The sequence below is a fragment of the Hipposideros armiger genome, unplaced genomic scaffold (assembly GCF_001890085.2).
Source record: "Hipposideros armiger isolate ML-2016 unplaced genomic scaffold, ASM189008v1 scaffold_144, whole genome shotgun sequence".
NCBI classification, from domain to species: domain Eukaryota; kingdom Metazoa; phylum Chordata; class Mammalia; order Chiroptera; family Hipposideridae; genus Hipposideros; species Hipposideros armiger.
In genome coordinates, this window is record NW_017731494.1 from 2,107,824 (window position 1) to 2,129,116 (window position 21,293).

The 21,293-nt window shown below is 37.5% G+C and overlaps 1 protein-coding gene across 1 annotated transcript; it reads right to left on the bottom strand.

Annotated features, from left to right (window-relative positions):
• Positions 1-1,988: 1,988 nt before the first annotated feature.
• LOC109387018 (cytochrome P450 1A1-like) lies at positions 1,989-19,885 on the bottom strand. The gene is made up of 7 exons (XM_019650693.1): positions 19,719-19,885; positions 16,199-17,037; positions 14,886-15,009; positions 10,011-10,100; positions 9,809-9,929; positions 6,739-6,825; positions 1,989-4,317 (listed from the first exon to the last, which is right to left on the bottom strand). Exons 2-7 carry the CDS (start codon positions 17,018-17,020, stop codon positions 4,017-4,019), a joined length of 1,545 nt encoding a protein of 514 aa, XP_019506238.1. The 5' UTR covers positions 17,021-17,037; positions 19,719-19,885; the 3' UTR covers positions 1,989-4,016.
• Between the last annotated feature and the right edge of the window lie 1,408 nt (positions 19,886-21,293).

Consider the following 21,293-nt stretch of genomic DNA (forward strand, 5'->3'; position numbering starts at 1 on the left):
TGAAGAGTTTGAAGATTCACCCCCTCCCTAGAGCAAACTCATGAATTTTATGATTAATACTTGCCATCTTTAAACTTTTCTTCACCTTTTATGTGAGTTCACAGAAGGAGGGGGAATTTATAATCTGAAATGAACACAATGCTATTTTATGGACATCAAATGAGTATAGCCCAGTGCTGCACCTTTGGAAATAAATTTCACTATGAAGCCTCGAAAAGATAAAATTTTGTTTCATAAATGCATTTTAAAACATCAGAAACTCAGAGAGACCTTAATGAAGATTCATTAAAGTGAGCAGTTTGGAACATGGTCATCTCACTTGGCTGGAAAATTCATTTATGCAACATGCTTCTGTCCGCAGGGGCAGCAGATAAAGGCAGTGGTGTTGTGTGTAGCGTAGTTCACCTGTTGGTGGGGTCTGATAGTCACAGTGAATTGAGATATCCTATTCTCCGGAAACAATATGAGGGAGGATAGCAAGAGAGCTTTAAACTTTTACAGTGTTTATTTATTTGGACTTTCTCAGTGTGGCTTTCTCAGTGTTAAAAATGTGTATCATGGACAATCAGTTGCCTGCATCCTGCATTTTATTCTTATCTAAAGAGAAAGCCAAAGGTGTATTCCGCACAGGGAATGTTTTCATAGATTGTCAAGCCATCACACAGCACCCTTTAGCTACTTCTGATTCAAGGTGTACATAGTAGGATGCTTTTTTGTTTGTTTAAAGTATGAATTTTAGATGTTGTAGGAAAGTTCTGGGTGAATCGGAAACATCAAATTGTATATCCATCCCTCTGGAGGTCTGGAAACATCTGTAGATTTTATAGCCTAGTCAATAATTATACAGATAGTAAAATCCCCAAAGACCCCTTCGGCCTCTCAAAAATGGTTCTGATTTCTTATCTTGTCATGCGGGCTGATATCACATCTGAAGTATAGGTTTAACTGGGAATAAAAGAATTGCAATATAGGAATATATAAATAATCTTTATAAATTTGGGTGCAAGTTTTTTTCTTTGAAGAACACTTGGGACCAGACACATTCCACCCCACCTGCATCATGCACTTCATAATGTTTCTGGGCTGGTCTTCATCTTCATGATGCTACCAAGAGCCCCAAGGAGCTGTAGCTACAAGGAGGGCACGGAGTCATAAGTATCCACGTATACTTGTTTGTAGCAAGACATTTAATTCCTATAACTGGATTCTTTACTTCATATACAGTGACTTGAAAGACTTCACTTATCTTGGATTACCACTGATGTATATCTATCCATATATCATCAACTACTCTATAGTCATAACGAATTCTGTGTGTAGTTTCCAGGTGATAATTTAAAGTACTTATGTTAATATAAGTCATTTTGATATAATATTTTGGTACACTCTGTTGCTTCTGATTACATTTCATAAGATACATTATTCAGGATAAGTGAATACATGTAATGAAAAATAATTCATATTTATATATTAAATGACAAAGAAAAGTCATTCCTACTTTGCTTTTATACATTCTTTTCCCTGTTTTATTTTTAGCCATGTTGCTAAAAACTCATAAAATGCAAACTTATGGAGCCGGCCAAGTGGCGCGATGGTTAAGAACTGGTTTGGGACACCAGAGGGCCCAGTTCAGATTCCACATATGAGGACCAGTGACACTGCCCTCTACAGCTAAGATGCTGAACAACAGCTCAACCTGGAGCTGGGCTGCCGTGAGTCGCTTGTGATGGCAGGTGGGTTGCCATGGGCTACCGTCCAGATTGAGCGGCCAGCAGCCGCAGTGAGCAGCCGTCCAGAAGCCGGTGACTGATCTGCCTCGCCCAGGAAGAGCGCAATGATGGTGCCAACTTGGGCCAGTAAAGCAACGTCCTCCACAACTAGACTGAAGAACAAAATGACAACATTTGTCTGTTCCCCTTCCCCAATTCCCCAGCGCTGTTCCCATCCCCCCAATTCCCCAATTAAAAAAAATGCAAACTTATGAATTATACAAAAAGTCCAGTAGTACACCATTTAATTATGCCTCAGGAACACAGTAAAAGTGAAAATTAGCATTTTACAGTGCATTAAAATAAAGGTATAGAATCATATTTGCTTACTGCTAAAAAAAAAAAAGAGGTTAGAAAAATACAGTTCTTCAAAGAAAATACCAGATAAACAGATACCAAGATTCTTGTAATGTTCTAGCCACCCCATTATTGTTGAGTATACAGAAGATTTGACAATTTCTTGTGGAAAATATGGAAAAATAGTTTCCATTTGACACACTGCCATGGGGATAATAGAAATAATTTCAAAAGCTTTCACAAAAAAGAACAAGCAATCCAATTTGGTCCTAAGGATAATTCTGAATTTATTTATATTTGAAAAGAACTAAGTCTTGGCTTTAATCCTCAATGCCTCTGAATTAACTTCTCTGGTTCCATTGCTATATCCTGGTCAGGATGGTCATTATTTCGATCAACCTCCATACTGCTGCCCTGTGTAAATTAAACTTCAGGTATCCTCTTATTTCCCAGCTTGGATTTCAAGTCCTTTACAATGCAATTCCCCTTAAAGCTTCAATCCGGAATACATGGTTTTTCACTGTCCATTTTATGTTCCTTATGTGCCTTAGCTCACTAACAAATTAATTAAAGAGGCACATACTTAATGCTGGGTACCACACTGAAAAATATTTTTAAATAATTGGTATCTTTTTTTTCTTATAACATGTGGTTATGTGCTCCATTGTGTCCCTCCTCCCCACCCAAAATTCATATGTTGAAGTACGAACCCTCAGTACCTCAGAATAAAATTGTATTTAAAGATAAAGTCTTTAAAGATGTAAGTTAAAATGAGGCCAGTAGCATGAGGCTCTAGTGTACTATGACTGTTGTCCTTATAAGAAAAAGCAGAAACACAAATGATGTGTGCATACAGAGAAAAGGACATATGAGGACACATGAGAAGGTGGCCATCTACAAAAGGAGAGAGGCCTTGGAAGAAACTAACCCTCCCGACACCTTGATTTTGGACTCCTAGTCTCTAGAACTATAAGAAAATAAATTTCTGTTGTTGAAGCCACCCAGATGGTGGTATTTTGTTATGCCAACCCTAGAAAACAATACACATGTATATTTAGTACGTGTCAAAAGAAATTGGTAGCATGATAAAAAAAAAACACCAATTTGTCCTGAAGTGAAATTCTTAATACAGAAAACAGAAGAGCCAATATAAAATTGGATTTTGAAGAAATTCCTCCTCGTATCCTTTTCTCTACCTCTCGAAATCTAGAGCAGCTCATCTATTACTCCTTTGGAATGTTCCCTGCTATTCTATCCCACCTTAGCTTTCTTTTCTGGACCTCTTGACACCTATTTCCTAGGCCATTAGAAGAAACAATATTTACATCAGAACCTTGTTCTTATTCTGAACCCTATATTTAAAACCAATATAAATACACCTGTGTGCCTGAAGCTGGTGTAAAGGAAGGTAAACAGAGCTTCCTCTCCTGCTTGTTCAATCCACCACTCACTTTTTCTTTCCTTTGATGCTCACAGTGACATGGTGACACTTGGGACACCACCACATGAGACATGGGTTTAAAATCCCTGAATTACATCACACTTTAGTATCATCTTAAAATAGCCTCACCGGAGAAGATGTATTATATTAGAAGTGAGGCTGTACTATACACTTTTTAAAATTAAACTTATTGGGGTGACATTAATAACATTGAATAAGTGTACAATTCTATAATATACACTTAAGTATATATTGCATTGTGCGCTAACCACCCAAAATCTCATCTCCCTCCGTCACCATATATTTGACCACCTTTGTCCTCCATCCTCCCCCAACTCCCTTCCCTTCTTATGCTATACGCTTAAAAAAACACTTCCTCCATTAGGATGACAGACAAAGAATTGAACTAATAGCACAGCTTAGGGAACAATCTTTAAATTGTTTGTTAAATGAATGTGAATTACGTAATTTGTCTGGCTTAATAAGAAACCCAACATCAGTCTTAGAACCTAGCAACACGAAATACCCGGGGAGCGGGGCTCTGCTTGGAGCTGGTATGGTTTGGGCTTCATGGCTAACCCGTAGATGGGCGTCAGGTCGAGCTCGGCTCCCCGGCATTTTTTCAGCTTCAGCTGTTGCAGAACCGTGGTGATGAAAATGAATACCTCATTCCGTGCAACATCTTCTCCGAGACACTTCCGGATTCCCATTCCAAATATCAGAACTTTGTCAACAAGACTTTTATTCAATTCCTTCTTTTCGTTTAGAAACCTCTCTGGTCTAAATAAAGCGGGATCATCCCAAATAGTTCTGTATAAAATAGACAAGTTACATTTTAAAAACAAATCATTTTGCCATGCTTGCCAATTTCACCACAATAATTTTGTTTTGCGTGAAATGTTCAATTTTGGAATATCCTTTAGAAATTTTATATAACATGTATGTGTGCATATCCATACATATATGCACACATATGTATACATATGTAAATATAGAGGTATAATTATTATAAATTGATGTCTATGTCACTCTTTCCTTTAATTTATTGACAACTTTAGTTACCACAGAGATTTAGTAAATATGTACTTCTTTTTCTCCAAAATGACTTCTGATTAAAATACCTGAAAGTTTATTTCAATATTTTATGATTTTTAAAGGAAGAGTTCTACAAAATTCTCATAAGAATTTTCCAAAGTTGTAGTATAAAGAAAAAGTCCTAACTATTCAATCTCGTTTGCTTTGAGCAAAATGAGAGGGAACGAGACTCTGAGCCACACCTGTCGTTCGAGCACCAGTGTGTTTAGGAAAAGGCCTTCGTACATCAGCACGGAGCTGCCAGCTCACCAGGAAGTAGCTCTGACGGAGGGGCTCCCAACTTTTGTGCCCCTGGTTCTCCCTTCTCCCTCCACCTTTTGTTTCAGGCTCCATATCTGGCTTGTCTATGACAACTAACGCTGGCATGTTTCCTAATACACCCTAAGCCATCCAGCAGGGACCCGCTTGACTTTCCAAAGAACTGCACCTCTTTGTGTAGAGATGCCACTCTCTTTCTGGGAGAATTTTTTCTCTTTGTGCAGCAAAGTTCACAGATCTGATCTATGAGTTGCACTCAGTCCTCCAATACATTTTGTTTTTCTCTCATAATCTTTTAAAAAACAATCCATTGTTGCCACCATTTAAACATCAGAAGATTCCTCATGAAAATTTGCATTTCTAAGTTCTGTCTTATAGCTGAAAGAGCTACACCATTGGGCCAATGTCCTGCTTTTCCTCAGTTTACTGATCCAAATTGGATACAGCAGATGACCTCCCCCAATTCGTTTTCAATATTTTCCCACTGCTCAGTAGGTGCTTAAGTTTGTCACCTCTGTTTTAGACTAAATATGAATAATTTCCACATAATATCAAGTCTTGAATCACATACTCAATCAGCTTAAACAAATGCCTCCACACAGACAATATTTCTTTATAAGCACTGGTGTTAACACTGTGTAGTCTGTTTAAACATTACTCAGTATTCAATATAATCACATGTCCTTAGCATGCGAGGATGCAGGATACTTGGGGTTGTGCTACCTAAGAATAAATGTCATTAAATTTATACCAACTGTATTTTTCTTAAAATGGGTTTTAAAATACTTTGTTTTATTCAGCATAATCACTGGGTAGGAAGAATGGAGGTGTCAGTCTTTCTGACAATAAGCTCTGCAGTGAGACGGTCTCTGCAGTGTATTCCACCATTTTGCAGTTTACAGAGAATGTGAAGGTGCTGTTAGGTGCACAGCATAATCACCTCCCTCCCTAACAGCCTGGAGCATAAGTCAGTCAGACCAGATCTTGAGTGAAGATGGAGAAACTCTACAGAACACCGTGCAGCTTCTGAGTGCTTTTATACAGCCTGCTGACTGCTTAAGAATGCATCTCGACCAGTTTACTGGAGACCTCAAGCCCTGACCCCAGGGAGAATCTGATTTCCATTAAACAAGATAGACACACCTGAATGTGAGTCCTGCTTCTGCTACCTGCTAAACGTGTTACCTTAGTTCATTTGTTTCACCTGGCTGAAAGTTGCTTCATCTGTAAAATTGGGATTGTGACAGCGCCACTGCAGTGGGATATTGTGAGGATCAGAGGACATACTTCAAGATTTTGTGTCCAGCACACAGTAGGGTCTATAAATATTAGCTGCCACTATCATTATTCCCAACACCACCATCACTACTGCCATCATCCTCACTTTCATTGCATGAGGTGCCTTCATCTCAGCTCTCCCTTTTATAGCTGGTATAGGTGAGCCTCTAGCTGGTTTATTTACAAATATTTATTGAGTGGCTACTATGTGCCAGGCACTGATGTAGGTGCTGAGGTAGAGAAAAACCAAACAAACAAAGAAAATCTCTGCTTGGTGGCTTGTATTCTGGTGGGGGAATCAGGCTGCATTTCAAACATCATCTGGCCATACACACGCAAAGAGTGAGCCCATGAAGTCCTTGGCTCACACTTCCTCCATGGGGCCCACTTTTGAAATTGGATTTGCCCTGAATGAATCTGTATGAAGATATCACCCTTCTCACTATCAGTGAGGAAGAAAAACTGAATTTCTTCCCAACTTCTTTAAACAGAAACGAAAAGAATGAAGTTTGGTTTAAGAAGCATGTACATCTTTCCCTGATTAACAAATAGTAAACAACTAAGCAAATTGAACCCCAAGAAATAATTTTGGTGACTTACTCGTCATGATTTACTTGATACATGTTAATAAAAGTGCACGTTTTCCTGGGAATGAAACAGCCATTCAGAGTAGTGTCTGCTGTGGTACTGGAGAAGCAAAAGACAGCATTACAGCACATCCTGGTGGTTCAAATAACCCACCCTGCAGCTGCCTCCCACGGCTCACAGACTATTTTTATTAATGTCATTTTAAAGTATAATAATATGACATCTTCATCAATCTTCCTTCTATCATTAATTGACACATCTTCAACCTATTGTCAAGTGAGTAATTTATTCTTTTTCTTGTATTTGTTAGACATATTGCACACTTAATATATTTAAGGCATTGCAATGAATGAAAAATCTCAGTAGAAAATTATCTCAATATTTCCATGACAAAGTTGCCCATAAGCAGACACATCAAATTATATCAGGAAACTGTTAAGGCAATTATAAAGCACTTTCTGTGTGCCCCGTGTGTTTTTGGCTTTTATTAATAGATTAGAATAACAAAACATAACATCTTTTAATAGTTGGTGGAAGGAACAATGGAATTGGAACTAGGAAACCTGAACTCTAGACACTGCTCACAGTGAGATGTTGGGCAAATCTCATACCTACTCTATGATTTCATCTCCTAGCTGTGAAATGATGTCAGTACTGTTGGATGATCTCTAAGTTGTCTCTAGAACAAATAACCTATTTTTCTAGTCCCATACTCAGACTTGTTTATGCAAACTGTACACTGTTTCTCTTTATACCTCTGTAATTATGCATGGATTAGATTAACTCAGGTTATATTTCCATATGGCACTCCCTAACTTCCTAGATGGCCCCCACAGGAGCAGCAGTGACATTTCAATTGGATGAGTTTGAGAGAGGTACTGGGCACGTTTGGCGTAGCCACTTCTGGTTCTCTCTTCTGATTAGCCAACCTATAGAAAATGCACATCTCACCTATAATCACTAAATGGCTGAGCTCAGCGCAGCAGGTTTTGTGCTTCCAGGTTTTGCGCTGCTGATGTCCAACCTTGCCAGAGGCTGAGTGGAGAAGTATATCTACTTCAGGTGAGAAGTGTGAGCAGCCCTACTTGGTGCAGCTTTAAGCCAAATGGTATAAACTAGCTCTGATCATTAGAAAAGGGGGTATTTGAATTTCTATTTGATCTATGTTCATTTTGTAGCTGATAATGAAATTTGGCAAATAATATAGACTGTATTCATTGGATGCTCTCACAACAAAGGGAAAGGCCAAAACAGGAATGGATCTGTTTCTTAGAAAGATTACCTTCTCCTACGCACAGACACCTGCCTATCTCAACACATTCCTGTCCACGGGTCCTCTGTGGATTTGGCTGCTCAAACTCTGTTTCACAGAAAAAGTTATAGGCTCCTGTTTTATGGAAACCTGGTATGTCAAATTTGGTTTCACTAATATTAAAATGTGAGTGGCTATTCTAATGGAGGATTCAATATCTATAAATGCATTAATTGTAGATTTTTCTCTCTCCATATATGTTCCCAAAACCTTGTGTATGAAAGTGGCTTTCTGCATAACTTTTAGGGAACATACACACAATAAATATTTATCAGAGTACTGTTTGGTCCTGTATGGTATGTGTATGTGTTATATGTAATAACAATTATTTTGCTCCTTTTCCCTATGATTATTCCATTTAGCGTGTTTTAATTTATTTCATTTTAACATAGTTTCTGCTTTTTGATCCTCTACCTTTTTAAGTGGAAAACAGTAAGACTCCAGGTATAGAAAAATAGATTAGTCCCAAACAACATATATAAGATACCATTTTGGTGTGTGCAAAAATTCTTGGTTCATATCACGCTACTCTCATTGGTGAATGCATTTGCTTTTTTATTTTATATTAATGTATTCCTTCACTTTTAATAACATAATGAACACACCTATGTCCTAAGATAAATTTTCCTATCAGCTAAGTCCTCAGAAGTGTTTTCAGGGCCCCAAAATAGATGATCACTATCATTTAATCCAAATGATGCCTATAAACCTTGCAAAACCTCACTATTCCTAATTACTTAGTAAAGCTTGGAGGTCATACTCTTTCATGAAGCACCCAAAGTCACCTTATGAAAGTCATTGAGACAGAAGAATTGCTTCTTTAAAAATAAGACAGGTTTTTAAAACTTAAGTTAAAGGTGAAATTTACTTCATTCAGAAAGAAGATCTGCATAAACGGGATCACTGTGAATATATAGCATTGTGTATGAATACGGAAAGCGACAAGGCAAGTAAAGAGACAAAACCCAGGGAACTGTGTTGCTCACTGTCTGGCCTTGACTTTCCTCAGCTAGTGGTCTAGCCCTTTAGGACACAGCACCTGAGCGCACTGCATACTGCTGTGCCACAACCATCATTACATCAGCTTCCTTGGGTGAGAGACATTCCCACTCCTTCACTACTTAATGATGGGAAGAGAAAAAGCACTGAAAATTTCATTTTTCATTTTAATTGTGTGGGATGGAAACAGTTCAAACTAGCAGAACTTTGGTTGTCTATATTCATAGTTAATAAAGTGTATCCACTTAATCTATACTGGCGTGCATTGTGAGCTGGAGAGTCTGGTATAAGGTTCAGTACACTCTCAAATATCTATAAATGGATACTCTATTTAATCTATTTGTGGTAACACTGGCTGCTTTAGTCTATTGCCCAGCAAAATTCTAAGCTACTGAAGATGAAGCCACATCAGCAGGTGGCTAACATTGCTCTTAGCAGGAAGTTAAGTAAGTTTGTATGATACTTATGGTTGTATTATCCATTGTTTGGAATTTCTATATCTTTCTCTCCCCTTAATTAGTACACATAAAATGGAAGTTAGTGACACTGTAGTTTGGTTATGAAAAATATTCACAAAATATGCCTTTGCTCTATGTAAAAATTTCATCAGAGGATTTCAAAATAAAATGAAACAAGATTAAAAAGATTAGTAAGATAATAGTAATAACATTATATAGATATTAAAGGACCGAAAGTATTCTAATGCCTTATAATCCTCGTTTCTCTCACCCAACCATTTGTTGCTGTAACAAACGAGACTCATATGCTTACCAATGTGGAATAGTAAAAGGAATAAAGGAAGCATGTCTGAATATTTCATTTATGAAAGCTTCTGTGTAGGGTAAAATTTTTCTGTCTTCAAATCTGGGTGATTTCAGCCCAATATTTTCATCTGAAACAAGCAAGTTTTTAAAAATTTATTAAGAAAAACAACAATTATAAAAATTATATTTTTCATCTGAAAGCATGTTACCAATTTCTTCTTGAATTTTGGCTTGAATTTCTGGATAGCATATCAAATAAAGAAAGCTCCAATATAGACATGTTGATACAGTTTCAAACCCTGAAAAACAAATACAAGACAAAGTGTCATGGAGAAAAACATTAGCAAAATTAGTATCCTCAATTTACTTCATATTTGAATACTAAGAATCCAGGGGAGAGAATCTAAATATAATTACAAATTAATAAAATCATAAAAAAATAATTACTATGCATTAAAGTTTTCTTCAGAATATAAGCTTAACCTCCCACCCATTAGGATAGATAGCCACTATCAAGAGAACAGAAAACAGTAAGTGTTGCAGAGAATGTAGAGAAATTGTAATCCTTATGCACTGCTTGTTGGAAGGTAATATATAGTGCAGTCACTATGGAAAACATTACAGAGTTTCCTCAAAAAAATTTAAAAAGAATTATCATATGATCCAGGAATTCTACTTCTGGGTATAGTATATCCAAAAGAATGAAGCAGGTCTTGAAGAGACATTTGCACACCCATGTTCATTGCAGCATTATTCACAATAGCTAAGAAGTGGAAACAACCCACATGTCCATTGATGGATGAATGGATAAACATGTGGTATATGCATGCAATGGAATATATGCAGCCTTAATACATACATGGATGGACCTAGAGGGCATTAGGCTAAATGAAACAAATCAGTCACAAAAGGAAAAATATTGCATAATCCCACTTATATGAGGTATCTAAAGTAGTCAAAAATCATGGAAACAGAGAGTAGAATCGTAGTTGCTAAGAGCTTGGGGGAAGGGTGGAGAGAATCGTGTTTAATGGGCATAGAATTCAGTTTTGCAAAATGAAAAAAGACTAAAGATCTATTGTACAACAGTGTGAATATAGATAATACTACTGAACTTTACAGCTAAAAATGTTTAAGGTAGTAAATTTAATGTTATGTGTTTGCAACCACAATACAAATATAAAACATTTTTTTAGAATATAGGTTTTATTCATGACAAGTGAATACAATGGAAATATTTCACTACAAAATAAACACCATTGTTATAAAATAATGATGGCTATGGTTTATGCAGTAATAGTAATTATAATCATAAGTAGCTATAGAGAGCTTACTCTGTTCCAGGCTATATATCTATATCTATACCTATACTACACATGGTGTAAGTGTGCTCATTTTACTGAAGAGAAAATTGTGCCTCAAGAATATTAGGGATGGGTCTTGTTCAAAGTGACTCAAATCAGAAGAAGCAGATTCTGGTCTTAAACTTAGACTTATCTATATCCAAAAGCCATAAGGTGGTTGTATGAGCACATAATGGAAAATTGAATATATTCAATTTTTTTAAATACTAATTTTTTAGTGTACTTGCTATGGTTTAAAATTCATTCTTCGAAAAGGGTATCTGAACTTTTCAGATTATCTATACATTGGCTAACTGTTTTTCATTATTAAAAATAAAAGCAAGAAACTATGTCACAGTCATCTTTTTCTCAAGGGTAACTTGAATACTACATCAAAGAATGTAATCAGTTCTTGAAGACCCACCACCCAGAAGTGCCATGTTAGAAAGCTTTTATAGGGCCGGCTGAGTGGCGCGTTGGTTAGGAGTTAGCTTGGAATACCAGCTCTGAGCATCAGGGCCCCAGTTGGGATCCCACATGAGGGTCAGTAATGCTGCGCCCTCTACAGCTATGATGGTGAACAACAGCTCTACCTGGAGCTGGGCTGTCATGAGTCGCCAGCGACGGCGTAGGCTGAAGTGGGGCTGGCCGGCAGCCGGTGTGAGCTGCCAAGAGTGGCAGTGTGAGCGGCTGTCCAGTCACCAGTGACCTATCAGCCTCACCCAGGAAGAGCGCAATGATAATATCAACTTGGGCCAGTGAAGCGACATCCTCCACAACTAGACTAAAGAACAAAAAGAACAGCAACTTGTCTGTTCCCCTTCCCTGATTCTCCAACGCTGTTCCCCTCCCCCAATTCCCCAATAAAACCTTTAAAAGAGAGAGAGAGAGAGAGCTTTATAAACATTGTAATTGTAAATTAACCTCTATGATGACCAAATGCCAAAATTAATAATGCTATTGGTGTTTTCTACTAAAGCTTATAAAAATCTAGTAGCAAAAATGAATTCTAAGTCAATGTATTTTTTTCCCAAGGTTTTTATGATAATGATGACATCAACAGTGATGACAATAGCAAACATTGATCACTTGATAGCATTGCCATTGAGACTGGGGCTGCAGTTAGTCTCACTTGAGAGATAAGAAACCTAGGGCAAAGAGATGGTTAAATATTTCACCAAGACCACACAAGAGACAAAGCTAGTACCGCACTCAAGTCTGTGGCTCCAGAGCACTAGGACTTAACCGTTTGTTTGTTCTCTAAACAACGTGCATCATAACATGCCCAAGAAATACACTCAGATATATCTGTAGAGCAGAGGAAACTCCTTTCCAAACATCTCTTCTCAAAAGATTTTACATCTTTTGAACAGGTCAATCTCTTATAACAAACAAGCAGCGTCTACACTTCCAAAGTCACAAAATTTCTATATTGACTTTATACTGCAAGACTTATCCTAAATGTAACTTGTCCAAATGAAACTGCTGACCATAGAAGAGTATAGCATGGTGTGAAAATATAGACTTTGAATATATTGATTCTATGCTCTAGCAAAAGAGAAAAGAGCAAGCCATGAATACTGCATGGAAAATACTGATTTTGTACACTGTAGAGCCACAGACTTTATATCCAAGATCTGGGTAAATAACAGGATTCATATTTTGATTACCATAAAATTTGCTCTTACGTCAAGGCTTAAGCAACCTATAATTTATCTTCATAGATTATCTAAAAGTTGAGCTCATAATAAATGATTTTGGGAGAGCCTGACCATATCCAAAGGAGAAATCAAATTATTTCTATGATCAATTTGAAAAGTCAAATATGGAAATATAAATGTGAATAATATAGTAGATCTGATGAAACAGTGTGTTTGCAAATTTATCCGCTAAAATATGTGGTTTAGAACTCATTGTTTCCTTCTAATTAAGTATTCTATTCTGTATCACTAGAGAGGTAACAGACACATGTGGAAGTTTATGTTTTATTAATTTTCTTTATTACTCATATTTGAATTCAAAATACAAATTCTATCAGATGTTTGTTGAGTGAATAAATGTGTTATACAGCAATGTATTATATTGAATACTCTTTGTTTTGCATACATTTCTCCAAACCACTTTTTACTGTGTGATGCACATCTGGTGGTGCTAATATACTCGTATATCCTAGTCATATTTTTAATTTGTCATAATTTTATATTTGTTGATTTTTCAGTATCTTGACAGTATTGTATATCTCTGAAATATATTATCACATCAAATTGAGATGAAAATAAAGTCCACTTGATGCATTAATCACACACACACACACACACACACACACACACACGGAGTCTTTAGTATTTAGTTGGTGTTCAGACTTTAAAAAAAACACCCTCAACAATCCTAACAATAGTATTTAGCATCAGGTAGTTGGCAGAATAAATGTTAAGTACAGCATGATCATATTTATATGATAAATAACCAGGGCATCCATCAAATTTAAATCATGATCAAAATAATAAATATATGTCAATGTGTGGAGAGGGAGACTAGATGTATTTGCATGAGGAAAAATAATACACATCAAAACAAATGCCTCTGTTTGCAAAGAAATTTCAGGAATACAAATGCATAAATCCTAGGGCAGGGGGAAGGACCCAATTGTCAATAAATATGCTATATAAAAGAAAGGAAAAACAAGTTTGAAGAATATTCCACCTAAAATAAAACTGCTAAAACACCTTTAGTATTTTGGTGGTGTTGTTATACTAAGAGAATTTGCTTCCTTCAGTTTAATATCTTAGAGGAACTATAAGAAATTTGATAGGTAAAAATGATCAGAAAATATGAAATTTAAGAATGATAATAGTAAGATAGCAGGATATAGATTGTCTTTCTATATTCAATCAGCACATATTGATAGATTGAATAGGACTTGGGTATCTATATGAAAAACTCAAGAATCCTTTTACTGAGTTGCACAGAAGCTCTGCTTCTTAGCATAAGGCTCTAATTCAAAAGAAGGCAAAACTAATGGATAAAGAAAGCCATCTTAGTATTAGCAAGATATTCAATATCTGTGTATTTGTGCAGGCTGAGAGCTACAAACAATACAGGTGCCCACCCCAGAGACAGCAGATGGGTAACTGTGGGGGATGCATTCAGGGAATATTATGCAACTGACTGAAGCAGCAAATTAGAAATACACCTGGCAAACATGATTGGATCTTAAAAATACAGGGCTTCATGGAAAAAGTTAGAAATAAGTTGAGATGTAAATAACAATGGTGTTTACATAAAGAGCATGAGGATGTAAGAATACATGGTAACACATGATGATATAAAGCCTGCGTTATAAGAATACATAAAACAAAACAACAACACTAAATAAATTAAGAATCAATGTCAGTGGGTTGGGAAGGGCCTGGGAGTGGAATGCAGGGATAAAAAGTAATAAACAAACAAGGCACTGCATCAATAATGATGTTAACCATGAACCGGGGACCATGATTAACTCGATTCTCTACTCCTGAGATGAAAAGATTTTCTGAAAGACCTAGGAAGAAGGTGGAATGTCAAATTGTTCATACGGAGTGAGATCAATTACATTAATTGTCCAATATTAGAAGACGGAAGTACTCTAAAGCATAAATAGTAAAAAACAAAAATTGTAATTAATTTTAACCATCGCGCCACTCAGCCGGCCCTGTAATTAATATTTATTCACCTTACATATTAATAAATACCCTCACATACCAGCTCCAAAGAGGTCATTCACAGTGCCTATGATTTCGTCGTCATTTAAGGTGGCTGTTTTGGTAGCAGCATATTTGCTGTGGCATGTGTGAATCAGAGCATCAGTAATGTCTCGCATATGGTTCTGAGGAGACAAACCTTAGTATTCATTATTGATCCCTACCTATATTTCACATCACATATTAATCTCATGCAGCATGTAACATGAAACGGACTCAATTTGCTTAGGAATATAAATAATATAGTACATCATTTTAAGCCTTGCAACCAATTTTGTTTGTTAATGGTAATGCGCAATCTTAAAAGAGTGTAGAACAATAGAAAACCAAGTTACTAAGCTCAATTTTCTCCTTAAAGTCTCTTTCCATTCATAATAATAAAAAAAAGTACATAGGTCTGGAAGGGTACTTAAAAATTACAACTTATTATAGTGAAATTGTTGGACAATGATTATAGTAAGAGGTTTTCAAACCTATTATTGTAAGGATTTTACTGTAATTGCCATGCAGAAAGAGATGAGGCTATAGTAGGTTAGGGAGTAAGAAGAAAATTTTACACATTTTAAAAATGCTTTTACTTACTGTAGCTGATCTAGAACTCCCAATTGGTACCATGAGACAGATTGTTCACTGCCTCTTCTTTTTCACTGTAGGGGACTTAAATCCTTACACCTCTTCATTTGCTCAATTATCCACCTTTTCATGTTTTGTTTTTTTTCCTGATGCCATCATCTCAGCAAATTGACCCCCAAGAATTAGGATTCTTTCTAGTACATATATTCTACATGTGTTATTATCTCAAAGTTCATTTCTGTGTAGTAAAGGAACTCAAGTAGGAAAAGAGTAAATTAAAAGCTTCCTATTCAATATTTTTATAATTATTCAAAACATTTTCTTAAGAAAAATATGCTGATGCTTTTAAGACCTTGCAGTTTCAGATATAAAATGGGACAGACAAAATCATTGGTTCATTTCTTCAAAGAACTCATCTACAGGTTGGTTGTCATTCATCAGCCAATTACAGATTCATAATTCAAGTATGGGCCTTATCCACACGCTGGGGACATTTCTGAGGTCGCAAAGAATTCAGAATGCTTAGGATCCCTACATAAGAACTAAGCAGTCCCATCCTATAATCTCACTGACTGGAACTCACATTTACTAATACTAGTGTGGGAAAGGGTCTTCATGGAAAAATTATAGTGAAAAACACCACAGAAAAATCCACACAACATTCTGGGTGCTCATCGCATCTCACTGTTATCTTTTGCTTCTCACCAAATCCCTTGTCCTGGCATGAGTTTAAATCCTTACCTTATCATATGTAGTAAGATGATCTTGTACATGTTGTGCAATAAATTGATTCAGGGCCTGATAAAACACCCGAGGACCATTTATTATCCTCAAGGGAAGGTAGCGGAAACATGGTATGAAATCAGCTGGATTAGCTGCTCTGGATGCCTTGAGGATGTCATCATTTGTTTTAACTATCTTAAGAAACTCCTCGTCACCGTGGTCATATCTCTTGCCAAAGCAAAGGGCACAGACAACGTTGGCCACTGCACACGTGACAGCACTTCTGGGGTCAAAGCTGCCGTTCTTAGAAGTCAACTCTGCAAGGACTTTTACCAGCTCAGAAACTTCCTCGACGACATGTTCCTCAAGTAAGCAAGAGCAGGTGGAGGATTTTGCTTCTGCTTTAGAAAAAGTGCGTAAAGCATTAGAGGCAATTTTCTTATGCAGCTTCCAGCTGTCTCCAAAATTGACGGAAAATGAAAAACTCTTTCCTTCTGCCAGGGAAGAAAACGCATGCATGTTAGGTCTGCCTCCAAAATGCTCTCCATCCTTGAGCAGTACTTGCTTCACCATTTCCATCCCATTCACCACCACGACAGGCACCATGCCAAGTTTGATGAGGAAGACATCTCCATATTTCTTCCTCATCTCCATGAAGGTAAGGTAAGGATGGTCTCCAAGCTGAAGAAGATTTCCTACGATGGGGAAGGACCATGGGCCAGGAAGAGACACCTGTTTTTTCCCCTTGCTTCTGAGAACTCTCACAAAAACAAAAACTATCACCAAAATTATGAGAGAAGTGGTCACCTCTCCAGGAGTGACTGCCATGTAGAATACCATTTTCAGGAGTAAAGTACCTAAAATTAAAAAAAAATGTAAACTTTATTTTTGCCATTCTAAGCATAGCCTAAATAGACTTTCTCCTTTGAAACATGTAGAAGAAAAGTACAGACTCTTTGTAGTTGGTTGAAAGCTATTCTTACCTGAAGCACCAAGAGGGCAAAATCAAATTCTTATAAATGCATTGCATCTATACCCAATTCTATTATTGTCACAGTTCTCACCATTACACCAAATCCTTTCCTGTCCATCACTGACATGTTAGACAACTTGAAGTAGAAAGCAACCTGATGGTTGGGAAAGGGACTGAGGGTATAGAAGCTGATTTCATACTCATTGGCTGAGGGGATCTTCATCCTGTCATTTAACCTAAGTGCATCCCAGTTTTCTCATCTAAGGATCCTACCTGACAGAATTATAGTCATACATTTTTTTTCAACAACTATTTATTGAACTCCCCCCAAATGTCAGGCATTGAAAATGCAAAACAAAATTCACAGACTAATGATGAGAATAGAAAACAAGAAATAAGATTACAAAGTGGAAAATGCTATAAAGAATAGAGTACCAAGTGCTCTGTCATTGTTTGAGGATCAAATTAAATCATTATTTAAAAATCCCTGGTGAATTACAAGCCATTTAGTGGATATCTAATTGGATGTCTGCATAGCCTGTCCTTGGACTTCCCAGGCTGCTTGGAAGGGTGACTTTCTGAAGGTTGTCTTTCTCCTTTGTAACCTGCCCATGGAGTCACAGGTGATCCATCCAAGGATAGGCCACTGACCCAAGATAAGCCTTTCTGAGGAAGATGGGATTGGGACTGTGACAGACCATCCTTTCTTTGGACAGCTACATCCATAAAAACTAACTGAAGATATGATTTGGGGACCTTTCAACCCACCAGGAAGACCTGAGAAACTGTGAAAGCAGGTCTCAAAAATAAATGAAATAGAAAAAATAAAATAAAAGACAGAAAGAGACCTCATGACCTTGTATTCACTGCTTCTAGAACTCGGGGATATCTTATCCTTGGATTGAATTCTTTTCTGCTAAACTAACTACAATTGGTTTCTATTACTTGCAACACAGTATCCTAATCACCCCTTCCCCCAAAAGTTTCCTACACATGCAGGATATTTTTGCTAGCTATTGCATTTTATGGTAATGATAGAGGGAATACAAAACTTTTTCTCCCTTAAAAGAAAACACAGTTAAACTGTTCGCATTTATCAAATTACTTACTGAGACTAATAACATTTGTGGGCAATACACCCATTAGTCAGTGTAAATGTCTAGTTCTTACTGATTTTTGAGTAGGTCAATGCTTGATTTCTTCTAGATTTTTTAAATGACTAGGCAAGCAAACCCTTATCACCTTTTTTACCTGATTGTTGCACCTTTCCAAGTTCACAGATAAAATGTGGCAAACTACACCAACTTGGTTGGCACTGGTTACTATGAAATGAACTTTGGAGTTAAAAGTGAGAGATCAATTTCTTTTTATGGAAAAAAACAACATGACTACGCATTTAAACGAAAAAGAAAAACTGAGTCCCTAATCAATGCAACAGCTACAATTTGCAAAACTTCATTTTCTCTCTGTTCAGAAAGGAAACAATGGGGCTTCATGGTGTTTCTGCTTTGCATTATGCTGATTTTGCAAAACCTCTCTCATTGATAATAATGATGACCATTTATTGCACACTTACCATGTGCCAGATCCAGAACTAAACGCTAAATTGGCACTGTCTTTCAAAACTCACCTCTGTAGCATCCTGTTATGGATAGGCTTAGAGAGAAAGTCATTCCCCTCACTTATTTCCCATGCTTTTTGAGCTTAATAACAAATCACCAATTACTTACCTGCAGCACTTGCTTTTTAATAAAATTAAATTTCTCTTGGACATTCACCCAACTGCCAGTTTGCACACTGACAAACTGGTCAGTGTGTCTGGAAGAACTTCAGACTCATAGAGATGATCAGATTTCCCGCCTCCCTCCTCCCCTATTTAGCTGTGGAACTTCTATGAAATCACATCTCCCTTGGCCTCAGTTTCCTCATCTGTAAAATGACACTTCAGAGGCCAGCTATAGTCTTCGTAATCAAAGCTAGAAGAGAAAACAGCAGAAGCCAAGTGTGATGTGGAAGGTTAATTGCCCAGTCATTTTATTTTGCCAGAGTTTCCAGAGCAGTTAACATTTCAGCATCAAATACACATAACTGTATGATCACCCTGGATTCTTTCTCAGCCTGAGCCCTTCTAGCTTCTTTTATTAAACTCTCTTTGGCAGCTTACCAGGCCCAGACGCATTGCCAAGTTTCCTAGCAACTTTCTTGGGAAGCTTGAAGGCACATTCTGTTCCTGTTGTTTTGGTGGTGAACTAGAGCTGCAGACAGGGTGAGCTGCTGCATGGTCAAAATTCGGGTAAGAAGAGCATATGTAGGTTGAAGGATTTTATAGCAATTCTCAAACCTAGACACACACATTAGACCTCCCTTAGAAGCTGCTAAACCATTGCAGTGTCCACATCCCACACAGACCGATGAAATCCAAACCTCCAGGTGCGGGTGCATTTTAAAAAGCTTCTCAAGAGGACGAAGAGGTATTTCAAGTTGAGGACCTTTTGCAGGGGAGAAACCTGCTATGAGATCAACAAACCCATTTAGCCAAATTACAAGGAAGCTTGCAAGGCTCACCTGTGCTCAGATATCTTGCTGGTAAATATGAGGAATCTGGCGGAAGGCTCTTAGGACAGAGAAGGTTTTGGGAAAAGCTGGAGGTATCCTAGGAAGCAGAACAGTCCGGTCACAGCAGCAGCAGGACTCCAGAAATGCTGGGAGAGAACATTCTGGGAAAAGACAGGGAAGGGTGGACCTTGGACCCATGGGGGGAGGAGTCTGGAACTGGGTTAGGGATTTGAGAGCTGGAGGGAGGGATGGAGAGACCTCTGCAGCCAGAATTGGACCCAAGAAGCTGGAAAATTCCAGTGTGAATGGAAGGAGAAGGACACATCTAGAGCAAGGGGTTCTGAAAAAGAGGGTAGGATGGAAATTGATCTTGGAAAACAGCAGGGCAGGAGAGAGAGGATGGAAAGGCTAATTTTTAAGTTGCTGGTGACAAGCAGAGGTATAGTTGAAAGATATGTAGCAAGGAGCAGAGAGGGAAAATACGATGGCACAGAGGCATTACTATGCAGCGAGTTTCAGGAAACCAGGAAAATGTGCAAGGCACTCTAGGCAGGGAATGGGGGCATGGGAAGATGGATGAAATAAAAGAATCCAGGAAACAAGTTCCTTTTCTCAGGTGCGTTTGGTAGATTCATCGGGAGTCTTCACCAAACAAACAGATTTGTATTTCCACAACTAGAACAGTTAACCTCTGAAGATGATATAGCTTTGGTTTGAGAGTATATTCTACCTGCATCAAGGCTCTTTTCCTACATAAAGGCTAGTTTTACTACCTGTTACTAGGTAAATGATGTGTGTTTTGGGGACATCTTCCTGTCAAGGTGTCTGCAACTTATTACATAATAAACTTTTAAAGAAAACTTTGGAGATTTTCACCCCATAAATATTTGTGGTTTCATGGTTAGCTTTTATGGAGAATTTCCAAGAAAAATAATTGGTAGCCAGAACGTCTCACATAGGGAAGAAAGCAAGTCCCCAAAGTGAAGGCTAAACCTAACACATCTGAGCTACAGTGTCATATTCACAAAATATCTTGGTGTTCTGAATACCTAAACTCTAAAAGTTCAAAACATCTGACAAAGGCCTATGTTGGGAGCTGGCCGCGCCTCGGTGTTTGACAAGGTCGCATCGAGGTGGAGATCCATGCATGGCGCTGGATGTCTGGGGCACTGCCTTATGGTTGGTCTTGTAATATCTCTTGTCTCGGGAGATAAAAATTATAAATTGGATTCCTTGCCAAGTACATTATTGTTGTGGCAAATTCTGAAGCTCTGACTGAGAAACAGATACTGCCTTCCATTGCGGAAAATCTAGTCCCCCCTGGATGTATCCCAAATAAGGATAAAAGATCTGATACCCCTTTATATATTGATTATTTTAATCACAAACAAGTAGATTTTAGATACATTACACAAATTTTACCCTATACACTAAAGATAATTTTAGTCACACTGCTAGTTTCTTAGTAATGGACAAAGTATACACCCTGTAATCTTAAGATCCTGCTTAGCTAATAGTGTTTAGGATGATTGTTGAGCAGCCATGATAACCATTTTTTAGGTGATGATGCAGAAACTCAGCCTT